The 14,247-nt window shown below is 39.3% G+C and overlaps 1 protein-coding gene across 1 annotated transcript; it reads left to right on the top strand.

Annotated features, from left to right (window-relative positions):
- The first annotated feature begins 6,071 nt into the window (after window positions 1–6,071).
- On the top strand, window positions 6,072–8,847 carry LOC109169433. Its single transcript, XM_019318314.1, has 2 exons — window positions 6,072–6,307; window positions 7,560–8,847. The coding sequence occupies exons 1-2, from the start codon at window positions 6,072–6,074 to the stop codon at window positions 8,845–8,847; spliced, it is 1,524 nt and encodes a 507-aa protein (XP_019173859.1).
- Window positions 8,848–14,247: the final 5,400 nt, after the last annotated feature.

Raw genomic sequence — 14,247 nt, 5'->3', positions numbered from 1 at the left:
TGAAGAAACAAATCCAACAGTTTAGACAAATGCCTTCTGAGTCTTTGTATGAAGCATGGAAGAGATACAAAGATCTACAAAGACAATGCCCTCATCATAATATGTCTACTAGGGATTTGATTGTTTCTTCCTATGAGGGTCTTTCTGATAACTCTAAGGTCATTGTGGATTCTTCTTCAAATGGTACTTTCATGGAGCTAGAGCCCGATGATGCCAAAAATTTGCTTGACAAGATTTGCTCTAATACTGCTTATTGGTATAATGAGAGGTCTAATCAAAAGCTTGGAGCCGGGATTTATGAGATTGATCAAAGTTCTGCTTTGGCTGCCAAGTTAGATTCTGTTGTGCACATGGTTCAGAAGATTGCTCAGAATCAAACTCAACCACCGGTAGTTACCACCCCTCCGGTTCCTACTCATGTGCCAGTTTCTACCTCCACACTATCACCGGTATCACCTTATCACACTTATGCTTCTACTATATGTTGTGAGATATGTGGGGGTGGTCATGCTTTAGTTGATTGCTATATTCTTGAGACCGGTTCACAGAGCTCACAGGGTTCACATGGTACTATGATGGAGCATGTTGATCATGTTGGCTATGGGAGATCTTCAGGGCCCTATCAAAGGAATTTCCAACATCAAGGCAACACTCATCCTGGTTTTTCTTGGAGCAACCCATCAGGGGCTACTAATCCTGCGGGTGTTGCTAGAGGGTCACTGTAACACCCCGTGTTACGACCCCTAAAACCAATTAATCATTTAATCATTTACCCAAAAGAAAGAATTAAATTCCAGTAATTAATTAAGAAAGGTCCACCATGGTCCATGGGCCCTTATCCCTAAAACCAATCCCCTAGTCCTATAGGAAATAGAATTAGCAAACCCATACCACTTGGACCCTAATTAGGAATCTTAAATATATAAATAGGGGGCCTAGGAGGCACTTAGAACCCACACCACAATAATCTCTCACCACACAAGAAGTTCCAAGAAATCCCCTAGGAGAAATCAAGAAAGAAGGAATCTTAAAGAAAGACCCTTCATAGCCAAGGAAATTAATTAAGGCTAAGAGGTAACCCATGTCTCAACAAAACCTATTTTCTTTGCTATAATCTCCTTCCTTGGCTTCTTCTCTATGCTTGTGTCTCGATGAATCGTTTATGGTAGTGATGATATGATCTTGATAATTGGTGAGATGATTTTATGTGGGATCTTGATGATCTTGATGATGATAAGAGGTTCTTGATGATTATGTGATGTTCTTGATAAATCTTGATGTTTCTTGATGTTAAAAGATGAACTATGATCTCGTTGATTTAAATATGATTAGAGCCCTAGGATGAATCGTGAAACTCATATTGTGTTATTCTTGATATATTTGGGTGGGAATTCGCATGTTCGGGTGTTGATTATGCTTAGAAGTCATGATAGGATATGTGCTATATGATTCTTACTGTTGATCCGTTAATTGTCTACGTGGTGTCATCAATTGTGTTTAAAAGTGTCCAAGCATGGTTTCGGGTTCCACAAAGGATCCCGTGACGTTTATTTTGATAAAGAGTCAGTGGGGGGTAGGTGGGGGTAGGGGGACCCGCCACCAACCCGCTGCCCGAAAAGGACGCTGCCGGCAGCGGGCAGGCGACTGCCCGCCGGGCACCCGCTGCCCGGAGGCTTGTCGCCGGTGGGTTGTCCTCCAACCACCGGCTACCCGCTGGAATTTACCCACCTTGGGTCTTCGGCTTCCCCGTTTGATGTTTCCCCGATCCTCGTGGTGTCCCAACGGACTCTGTTTATCGTGCCTAAGTCTAGTTTGATGTTTCGGGTACCGTTCGTAGGATAAATGAGTCTTATATATCGCATGCTAGTTGAATTGGTATCCCGTTGGCCTAGGTGAAAGAAATATGAAACCCATAGGATTATTCCTAGTATGTGGATGACCACGCATAGGTTTCGTTATACGTTTCCTCCCCTTTCCCAATGTGATAATGTAGGTTGCATGTGCTTGCTATGTGTTATGCACTACACCAAATCAGGCATTTAGCGACGGTTTTTTTTGCGTTTAGCGGCGGTTTCAAACCGCCACTAGTATGTTTAGTGGCGGTTATTCAACCGTGTCTAAATAGTGTGTCGCGAAGCATTTAGCGGCGGTTTTCAACAACCGCGGGAATTAATGGAAAACTCATTTAGCGGCGGTTTTGAGTGCATTTAGCGGCGGTTACAAAACCGCCGCTAAATATATATATTTATTTCAAAAAATTTAACGGCGGTTTTGTAACCGCCACTAAATATATTTATTTATTTGAATAAATTTTAGCGGCGGTTTTGTAACCGCCGCTAAATATATATATTTGTCATTGTAAAACAACTTGGAGAGTATTTTCCATTTTCATTAGGCCAAAGGTCATCTCTTATACCCATTGACACTAAATCCATTCGAGCATTTAGATTATCTTTTGATCTTGCAGGGTCATTTAGCAAAGTAAACAACACATTGTCAAAAACATTTTTTTCAATATGCATGACATCAAGGTTGTGGCGCAACAAATTGAATTCCCAATAAGGGAGTTGGAAAAATATACTTCTCTTCTTCCATTGTTGCGTATCACCATCTTCAACTCTTCTCACTCGTGATCTTTTCCCCTTCTCAGTCATTTCTAGGTTTTTCCCAAATGTAATATTGATATCTGCAAGCTGATTCAAAACATCTGAACCTGACAACATCTTTGGCGGACTTCTCAAATCTTTGGTTCCATCAAATTTAGAGTTGTGATGTCTATACCGATGAGAAGACCCTAAGAACCGATGATGACCCATAAAACACCACTTCCTACTATGTGGAAGGCGATTTGGCAAAAAATCAAAGTTGCATGAGGGGCATGCTAGCCCTGTATGTGTATTCCACCCAGATAAGTTACCTAGCCCAGGAAAATCACTAATGGTCCACATTAGAGCTGCATGTAGTTTAAAAAACTGACCCTGTGAAGCATCAAATGTTTCTATTCCAAAACTCCACAACTCATTTAACTCTTTAATCAATGGTTGCATGTAAATATCTATATCATTCCCTGGCATCTTTTTCCCAGGAATAATCATAGACAAAATAAATGAGGTTTGTTTCATACATATCCATGGAGGCAAATTATAAGGAATTAAAATCACAGGCCAAAGTGCTATGTGTAGAACTTTGATGTCCAAATGGATTGAAACCATCCGCAGCTAATCCAAGTCTAACATTTCGTGGGTCAGCAGCAAATTCTACATGGACTTCATTAAATCGCTTCCATGATTCAGAGTCTCTAGGATGTCGCATCAACCCATCTTTGTTACTATTCATAGCATGCCATCTCATATATTCAGCAGTTTTAGAAGACATAAACAACCGTTGCAACCTAGGCTTAAGAGGGAAGTAACGCAACACTTTAGAAGGTTTCTTTTTAAACTTGCTACCACAACGCACATCACCACCATTCTTCCCGTTTGGTTGTTTCCATCTTGAAGTATGACATACTTTGCATGTTTCTGCAACTTTATCATCTCCCCAGTATAGCATGCAATCATTTGGACATGCATGAATGCTAACATAATTAAGACTAAGTCTATTGATGGTTTTTTTTGCCTCATAGAAAGAATCAGGAAGCCTTGCTTGTTCAAAAGCATCTTTTAACAATTCAAAAATCATAGACATTGCTTTATTGCTTATTCCACCCAAGCACTTGATGTGGTACAACTTCAACAAAAATGATAATTTTGAGTACTTGCTACACCCTTCATACAACTCTTGATTTCCATCTTTGAGCAATTCATAAAATATTTTACTGTCTTCACTATCCTCTCTAGGTAATACTCCATCCCCAAGTAGTGTTTGTTGTGATGTTGAAGGTTCATTTATACCATGTGAAATATGTGCAAAAGCATCATGAATGATATTTACTTCAGGATTCTCAATTTGCACATTAGGAGTGCTACTAGAAGTGTCTAAAGATCCCCCTTCACCATGCCAAATCCAATTAACATATCCAGGTACAATCCCATCACAAATTAAATGTTCTTTCACGTCAAATTTATATAACTAATACCTAAATTTACACTTCACGCAAGGACACAATATTCTTCCTTCAATACATCTATGCCCCAATTGCAAAATCAATTAATTTGTTTACCCCTTCTATATATTCCAAAGTATTTCGCTGCAAATTAACCCAAGATTTATCCATGCATAATCTCTATATGAAGGATTTTTCAAACTTTAGTAGTTTATCATACAAGATTTACAAAGAGAAAGAAAGATGAATTGTCATATGTATAGAATGATAAGACCACATAAATATATGCATATAGGGAGAGAAAGCGGAGGATATATAGAAAGATTAATTTTAGGGATGCATCCTGTTTTCTAATGTGAATTGCTTTATATGTTGTGTTGTGTTGTTCCAACATTGAGATGTGGGTGAAAAGATGGAATAACCCTAAAAATAAATTAACTTATGATTTAAGATGGTTAAAGAAAACAGCTGGTAAAATGGTTACTAGCATTTTATCTTATGATTTAAGTTTCGTTGTTAAAATAGCGGCGGTTAGTATAACTGCCACTAAATAAATATTTAATGGCAGTTTTATCGAACCGCCGCTAACTAAACGTAGCTAAATGTCTAGTTTTTTGTAGTGATACTTGCTACACATAGAAACCAGAATTAGGTTAACAATCAGAGGAGAAATAAAACCATGTATCAAGATAAATGAAGAACATGCAGAGAGAATTTACTTCAAAGAATCACAAATAATTAAAAGGAACAATTGCTAAAAAATGGACTACTAACTTGAACAAGGCAACAGATTCATGCTTATATATATATACAGAATTTTGATGCAAAAAAGGGAAGGAAACTCACTCAAGAATGTATTCAGGTTCATGCATAAAGTTTTTCAACCCTGCTTCAAACACATTACGTGCCACCTGCAGGAATACACAAAAATTATAAAATACACAAAGGGGCCAAAACATAAAAAGAACCAAAAAAAGTTTCAAACCTCATTTAAAACTTAGACACACTAGAATTGAGAATTTGAGGAATTAGTTCACCTTAGCATATATCCTTGTTAAGACAGAATTCAACAGTAATAAAAGAACAGATAATCTTACCATATAACCTTAGTCTGTACTCTGTAGAACAAACACAGATAACTAAAAATGAAACAGATAAGAAGATAACTTGAGAAGTGGCAATAAAGATGCAATCTTGGATAACTTTTGTATTCCAAGTCTATAAGCAGTAAAAAACATTAATAAACCCCAAAGAAGGAATAATTCAACAGTAAGATTAACAACTATAAGTCTTGTTTAAATCACAATGATTTTTTCCATTAAAAAAAAAAAAAAAAAAAAAAAAAAAAAAAAAAAAGGAATGTAATAATGAAAATTTATGAACCAGAAAACGAAATAAATAGAGAGAATTTCTACAACTAAAATCACAATCAAATATTCAATTGAATCCTTGAGCTTATTAAAATTGTGCAATTAACATATTCAATGTCATTTCTATGACAACCAACTGCAATTTTAGCCTCTCGAAATGCTAGTACAACTCACCATTAATAACAAACACAAATTATTCAAAACACAATCAAACTTCAGCTCAAAAACAATATGACAAACACCTTGAGTGCAATTTCTACAAAAGACTAATCTATGAACAATCCTGAAAACTAGCAGAAGAATTCAAGTTCCAATCGAGAGAATCAATCAAATTGCAAAAAACATTCAAAAAGAAATTCACAATAATCCTCAAAAATTAAAAATAATTGATATAAATTCACAACATTTAGAATAATATAAGCAACATCAAAAACTAAATTCATAAATTCATACAGACACACTGTTTGAGAACAAAATCAGTGAGAAATTCACAGGAGTCTACAAACCTTACAATGGACTAATCCCCTTTTTCTGCAGTCATAGACTTGGTCAGAAGTCTTAACGGACGGCTTTACAGAGGTCGAGCAGTACCCATTTGGTCAGTGGCGGTGGAGACGGAGGTCGTAGGAGATGCCAACTGCCGAACTCGGGGAGTAATGGAGGCTGTAGTGGTGGAGCGATTAACACGTCAACTAATCGCTGCTGCAGTGGAGCCGTGCCTCTGTGGAGCACACACTTTAGAGAGACTGGTGGAGACCGGAAACTGGAGCGGTGGTCCGTTGGAGGTCGGAGGAGATGCCGTCGAGCAAACGGAGGAGACGTCATGGAGCAAACAAAGGAGACGCCGACACGGATGTCGCCAGGTCGGAGCAGACGGAGTTGCCGAACGCAGGTGAGGGCTAGGGGTTTCAGATTAGGAATTCTAGATTTTATAAATAATTTGTTGATTTTTAGCTACGATTAAGATCATCTTTGTTAGAATATACATTTATTTTAGCTGAGTTTTAGTGGCGGTTAAAAGAACTGCCACTAAAATATACAATAAATTAAAAATAAATTAACATTTCTTAAGTTTAAGTACAAAATTAGTGGCGGTTTTTATAACCGCCTCAAAATAGTTATTTAGAGGCGGTTATAAATAACCGCCGCTAACTATATGTCACTAAAAAGCTGATTTGTTGTAGTGATGTGTGCATGATACCCCAATTTGGTTGCGATCAAATTGGTTATTCCTGAGCTGCGGTTCAGAAGCTGGCTGCGGTCAGAATTACACTCTCGGGCTGCGGTCCACCGTTTGGTTTCGATCAAACGTCTTACATGAGCTGCGGTTCATATTCCTGGCTGCGATAAGATGATCACTCTTGGGCTGCGGTCCACTATTTGGTTGCGATCAAACATTATGATGAGCTGCGGTTCATCGGTCGGTTGCGATCGACCCCTTCGTGTTGCGATACGAGGCAGGGTGCTGCGGGGTTGTGTCAGAGCTATATACGCTGACCCTCATGTATGGGCATGCGATTGGTCCTGTGGCGCCAACAAAGTGTGCTTGTGTGATGAGATGAATGATGATATAAATGAGATGAAGTGAATCTATAACCATAGGACATATGCTAGTATCTTTACATGTTTGGTTATAACTGTTGAATGTGATTATCCCATAGGATATATGCTAGTATCTTTACATGTTTGGTTATATCTGTTGAATGTGCTTATCCATATCTGTCGAGTCTATTCCGATTTTGAAACTAGAGTTTCCTAGGATATATCTCCCTGCTTCGAAATGACTTTTCTTATATCTATATGTATATATACTTATAATGTATTTCAACGCGTTGGAGTGGGTTACCAGCATCTCTCGCTGAACAGATATATTTGGCTTTCAGGCACAGACGAGTAGATCCCAGAGCGCGCTAGAAGATCGTGGATTAGATAGATAGTCTTTCATTTCGGCCTGCGTGCCATAATGATGTATTGAGGATATTAGTTAGTTTAGCCTGTGCATCTGAGTTCTCCAGCTCAGATGTGGCATAGCACCCCGTACACTTGTGATTAGTATTACTCTGTTTGGGATTTTATGAGAAATTATCTTTATTATATAAGCTTTAAAAGTTTCAAAATTTCGGGGTGTTATAGTCACCTCCCAGGTTTCAAGGTCAACAAGGTTACAAAGGGAATTATCAAGGGACTCAGCAACAGTGGAGACCGAATCAAGGATATCATGGTCAAGCAAGTTATCAAGGCCATCAAGGAGGGCCTAGTCAATTTGGGTATCATGGAAATCAACCTCATCCACCAAGACCAACAACTGAGGCACCTAAGGGGCGAAGTTTGGAGGATTTGTTTCAAGCTATTCAAAATTTGAATGCCAAAGTTGATCAAGTGGTTGCTCATAACAAAATGCTTGAAAACCAAATTGCAAACCAAGCTTCACCATCAAGAAACAAGGTTATTGGAAAGTTACCGGCATATTCTGAAAATCCCAAGGATCAAGTGAATGCCATTACAACTAGGAGTGGAAAACAACTTCAAGATCCACCCTTAGTACTTGAGAAGAAACTAGAAGAAGTGGTGGAGGAAAGAGAGCCCGAGGAGAAAGTGCTAGAGGATGCTCAAGATTTAGAAGGTGAAACACTTCAAATGGGAAATGGAAACAAGAATAAGGAGGTTGAGAAGTACACTCCCCCTCTACCATTTCCTCAACGCTTGAGAAGAGTCAATCTTGATGAAAGGAAAATCAAATTCTTTAATTTGATTAAGCAACTTGACATCTCCATCCCCCTTCTTGATGTCGTGACTCAAATTCCTTCATATGCTAAATTCTTGAAGGAGATTCTATCCAATAGAAGGAAGTTTGAAGGGCAAGCCACCATAGCCATGAGTGAGGAATCAAGTGCCATAATTCAAAGCAAGCTACCTCCAAAGTTAAAAGATCCGGGAAGTTTCTCAATCCCTTGTGTGATTGGAGGTGCGGTAGTGAGTAGGGCATTGTGTGACTTGGGGGCTAGTGTTAGCCTCATTCCTTATTCACTATGTAAGAGGTTAAAGTTGGGCGATCCCAATAGCACTTCCATGACTATACAATTGGCGGATCATTCAGTCAAGCACCCCGTTGGAATCCTAGAAGATATACCGGTAAAAATTGACAAGTATTTCATTCCGGGAGACTTTGTGGTCTTGGAGATGGAGGAGGATGATAGGATTCCAATCATTCTAGGGAGACCTTTCTTAGCTACGGCGGGTGCAATGATTGATGTGAAGAGCGGCACTTTGGTTATTGAGGTTGGGGATGACAAAGTGGAATTCAATATCTTCAAGATGGCTAAAAATCCTTCTTGTGCTGATGAGTGTTTTAGAATGGATATTATTGAAGATTGTGTACAAGAGTTTGTAAACAAACATGTCAAAGATCCTCTTGAAAAATTCATTTGGTGATGCCATAGAGGAAAGTCATGAGATGGAGGAGATCAATGAAAGTGTGAAATTCCTGGATGATGATACTACTTTGACACCACATGAAGGCCCGATCATTGAAGAACTCGCTTTTGAAGTAGGGAAAATTTTGCTTAAGAAGAAGGATGCTCCAAAGGTTGAGCTCAAGGCATTACCATCAAATTTAAAGTATGCCTTCCTTGGTGAAAATTCTACTTACCCCGTAATTGTCAATGCAAGTTTGGATGATGAGAAACTTGACAAATTGTTTCTTGTTTTGAGAAAGCATAAAAGTGTGATCGGGTATACTATTGATGATATTATTGGGATTAATGCCTCTTATTGTATGCATCGGATTTATCTTGAAGAGGGGCACAAACCTTCGGTTGAGCATCAAAGAAGGTTGAATCCTAATATGAAGGATGTGGTGAAAAAGGAGATCATTAAGTTGCTTGATTCGGAAATCATCTATCCGATCTCCGACAGTAAATGGGTGAGCCCGGTTCATGTGGTGCCTAAAAAGGGGGGCTTCACCGTTGTGCCAAATGAGAACAATGAGCTCATTCCTACACGTTTGGTCACGGGGTGGCGCATTTGTGTGGATTATAGGAAACTCGACAAAGCCACGAGAAAAGATCATTTCCCCTTGCCTTTCATTGATCAATTGTTGGAGAAAATGGCTAAGCATAACTACTTTTGCTTCTTGGATGGTTTCTCGGGATACTTTCAAATCATGATTCATCTGGAAGATAAAGAAAAGACACATTCACATGCTCTTATGGTACATTTGCTTTTAGAAGGATGTCTTTTGGGTTATGTAATGCACCGGGCACTTTTCAACGGTGCATGATGGCTATATTTTTGGATCTTGTTGAAGAAATCATGGAAGTCTTCATGGATGATTTCTCGGTTTATGGCGCTACATTTGATGGTTGTTTGGCTAATTTGAATAAAGTATTGGAGAGATGCCAAGAGGCCAATCTTATTCTTAATTGGGAGAAATGCCACTTCATGGTGACCGAGGGAATTGTCTTGGGGCACAAAATCTCCGACAAGGGTATAGAGGTTGATCCGGCAAAAATTGAAGTTATTGAGAAGTTGCCACCACCCACCACTGTTAAGGGTATTAGAAGCATTTTTGGGGCATGCTGGTTTCTACCGCCGGTTTATACAAGACTTTGCAAAAATTGCTAAGCCCCTCACTCACCTTCTTGCTAAAGATGTTGAATTTTATTTCGATGATGCTTGTCTTGATTCTTTTTGTAGGATAAAAAGGCTCTATGTGAAGCACCGGTTATTCAACCACCTGATTGGAGCTTACCCTTTGAACTCATGTGTGATGCAAGTGACTATGCGGTGGGGGCAATACTCGGGCAAAAGCAAGGCAAGGTGTTGCATGTCATTTATTATGCAAGCCACACCTTAGATGATGCTCAACTAAATTATGCAACCACCGAGAAGGAGCTCCTTGCGGTTGTCTTTGCCATTGAGAAATTTCGGTCCTACTTGGTTGGAAGCAAGTTCATTGTTCATACGGACCATGCCGCATTGAAGTTTTTATTTGCTAAGAAGGAGGCCAAACCTAGGTTGATCCGGTGGATTTTGCTTTTACAAGAGTTTGATATTGAGATCCGGGATAAGAAAGGTTCCCAAAATGTCATTGCGGATCACTTGTCAAGACTTGAGTCGGGACAAGACAAGAAACATCATGCTAAGGAATTACCTATCAATGATTCATTCATCGGGGAGTATTTATATGCCGCTCAGAAATTTTCTCCATGGTATGCCGACAAGGTGAACTACTTGGTTAGTGGCTATGTTCCCCCGGAGTTCTCATATGATCAAAAGAAAAGGTTCATTCACAATGCAAATTCTTATTGTTGGGATGAGCCTTTGTTGTTTAAAAGATGTGCCGATGGTGTTGTGAGAAGATGTATACCGGAAGATGAGTTTGAAAGTGTTCTTTATCATTGTCATTCCTCACGTATGGAGGCCATTTTGGAGCTAATAGGACCGTGGGGAAGGTGCTTCAAGCAGGATTTTATTGGCCTACTCTCTTCAAGGATGCTCAAATGTTTGTGAAGAAGTGTGATAGGTGCCAACGCACGGGTTCTATGGGGCAAAGACATGAAATGCCACACCCCGGTATTCTTGAGGTTGAACTATTTGACGTTTGGGGTTTGGACTTCATGGGGCCTTTCCCAAGCTCATATAGCAATACCTATATTCTCTTGGTCGGTGAACTATGTGTCAAAATCGATTGAAGCAATAGCTAGCCCCACCAATGATGCTAAAGTGGTGATCAAGTTTGTCAAGAAATTTATTTTCTCAAGGTTTGGAGTTCCGAGGGCATTTATCACCGACAATGGTACTCACTTTTGTAACAAACCACTTGAAATGGTCTTGCTCAAATATGGGATTCACCACAAGGTGTCCACACCATACCATGCTCAAACTTGTGGTCAAGTGGAACTCTCAAATAGGGAAATAAAGTCAATCTTGGAGAAAATGGTGAACCCGTCAAGGAAAGATTGGGCAGTGAAGTTAGATGATGCATTGTGGGCCTACCGAACGGCATACAAGACTCCAATTGGTACATCTCCATTCAAGCTTGTTTACGGGAAATCATGTCATTTGCCCATAGAGATTGAACATAAAGCTTATTGGGCCATTCAAAGTCTCAATTTTGACCAAAAGCTTGTGGGTGAGAAGCACCTCCTTCAATTGAATGAACTTGAAGAGTTCCGGTTAGATGCATATGAGAATGCCAAGATTTACAAAGAAAGAACAAAAAAATGGCATGATCGGAGAATTTTAAGAAGGGAGTTTGCACCGGGAGATGGTGTCCTTCTTTTCAATTCACGCCTCAAACTCTTCCCGGGCAAATTAAAGTCAAGATGGTTTGGACCATTCAAGGTTGTGGAAGCTTATCCATCGGGAGCGGTGATTCTTACATCAAATGATGGAAAACAATTTACGGTTAATGGACAAAGTTTAAAGAGGTACTTTGAAGGTGATGTGATAGAGGCTAGTGCAAATTTGAGCCTCGATGAGCCATCGGTGACTTGACCACTTGAGGTATCGTCGGGCATACGACGTTAAAAATAGCGCTACTTGGGAGGCACCCCAAGGGCTTGCATATCATATTTTCTCTTATTTTATTGCATATCACGTTTAGTTTTCCTTGTGTTTTATTTTTGTTTTTAAATTTTAAGTGCTTGATTAGTTTTTATGCTTAACGTTATTTTAGTCTCTTATCTCAAAAAAAAAAAAAAAAAAATTATTTTTTTTATTCTCTTTTCTTCCCCAATCTCTCAACCCTCTTATTTCCCTCTTCTCCCAAAACCTAATTTCTTTCCCTCATCTCCCAACTTCTACTCTTTCTTCTTCTTCCTTTTCTTGAAATTTATGTGGGTGTTCAAATTTCTTCATTTTTCCTCCATCTTTGGGCAAGATTAAGTCTTGGGTGTGGTTGCTTGTTGCTATTTGCTTCATTTGTCAACATATTTCGAATTTCTATTCTCCACCAAGCTTAGGTACGAATTTCTTTTTTTTTTTTAAGCTTTAATCCTTAAATAGCTTAGGTCTTGATGACCATTTGTATATATTTATGCTCTATTGTGCTTAAATTGTTGAATTTTTTGGACTCTAATGTTTATATTTTTGGGACCCTCTTGCAAAATCCGAATTTTCTTTTTTATTTTTGATATTCTTATGATTTTTCATGCTCTTTAGCTTTTGGAACTAGTGTGTATAGCTCTTTGGTGCTTAATTCTTTAATTGTTAAAGCTTAGACTTTGTCTCTTGATACACACTTCGGCTTTACTTGCATTTTTGGCTAACATGATGATGAATGGTTTTTAATTCACATATATTTTGATGAATGGATTTTGGTGATTTTATTTTTCTTTGAATATTGAATACTTGTGCATAATGAATTCTCTCTTTTTCAAAGTTCCAATTTTTGTTTATGCTTAAATGCTTAACTTCTTTTGAAATTGATTGCATTTGGAATTTGGTGGTATTGCTTTTCTTTATATGATGTCTTTGTAGAAAAAAAAATGCCATCAAAGAAGAAGTCTGCTCCCCCTAACAAAAAGAAAAGGCCAAGAATTGACACGGGGGAGTCTAGTAAAGTAAAAGAGGGGGAGCACATATATTCAAGCCCGAGAGGAGGAATCCCCACATTTTGACAATAAGGAGTTAGAAGAAAAGTATGAAAACTGGAAGAAGAAAGGTTTTGGAGAAGTAAGATATTTGCATCCGCCCGTGCTTGTTCAGTTTGGCATTAAGGACAAGGTATTTGAGCTCGTTGAAGGCCTACCAGAGTGGGAGTATTTTTTCCTCCATTTCCGTGAGCCCACTTATGCCTTACCCACTTTGGAAATCCTTGCAACACTTTCTTGTCCAAGAGAGGCTCATAAACCAAGTAAGAAGGACATCAAATTCACGGTATTTGGGAAGGAATTCCAACTTAGTGCAGATGACTTGGCTATCCACTTGGGTTTTTACACGAGAGAGGAGTTCGACGAGCATAACTCCATGAAATCATTGACCGATGTCCCCAATCCTCCAGACCGGCAAGCATTTTCGAACCAAATTTCTCTTCAAGGCTATGAGTATGATCCGGGTATTAGCAAGCAAAGTGAACTTCCACCAGAGTTGAGGATCATCCACAATATTTTTGCCCACTCATTCACAGGCCGAAAGTCTTCTCTAGGGGTAGTGAGCAAAATTGATCTTTTATGTCTCTACAGCATTGTCAACAAGGTTCCAATCCATTTGGGTGTTGTTATGGCTAGCATGTTCCACAAACACACAAACAAGGATCTAGCAATACCGTACATTGGACCTTTTGTTACGAAGCTACTAAAGAGCTTGGGTTTTGAGAAAAAATTGGAGGAATTGCAGCCCATTGCACATATCATCCCTCAATCCGAGCGCTGCCTCTTGAATTTAAAAATCTCACGCCCAGTACCTGACCGTGTGCATGAGCAAGAAGTCTCAGCTCCCCCCCCCCCCCCCCCCCCCCCGAAGCCGACCCATTCATGTGGCGGACTCTTGTGAGCAAATGCAAGCATTTCAGCAACAGTTGTTTGATGGCCTTAAAGCGGACATGAATTTTAGATTTGATGGCTTCCAATCCACAGTGCTCTAGGAACTACAGTCCTTACGCGCTTCCGTGGGAAATCTTGAGACTCAAGTCACAGAAATGTGGACCCAGTGGCAGGACTTCAGAGCACATCACTACCCCACTCAAGGGCCTCCGGAGCACTGACTCCCTTCTCTTTTATTTTAAATTTGCTTTACTGCACTTTTATTTTATTTTATGCTTTCTTTAGTTGGATTTACTTAACACATTTTGAGCCCACGTAGGTTGCATGAACCCCCTCCTACTCCCAA

Source organism: Ipomoea nil, unplaced genomic scaffold (genome assembly GCF_001879475.1).
Source record: "Ipomoea nil cultivar Tokyo-kokei standard unplaced genomic scaffold, Asagao_1.1 scaffold3314, whole genome shotgun sequence".
NCBI classification, from domain to species: Eukaryota; Viridiplantae; Streptophyta; class Magnoliopsida; order Solanales; family Convolvulaceae; genus Ipomoea; species Ipomoea nil.
Note: the sequence above shows the minus strand (reverse complement) of the source record. Positions and strands in the feature narration are given on the sequence as shown.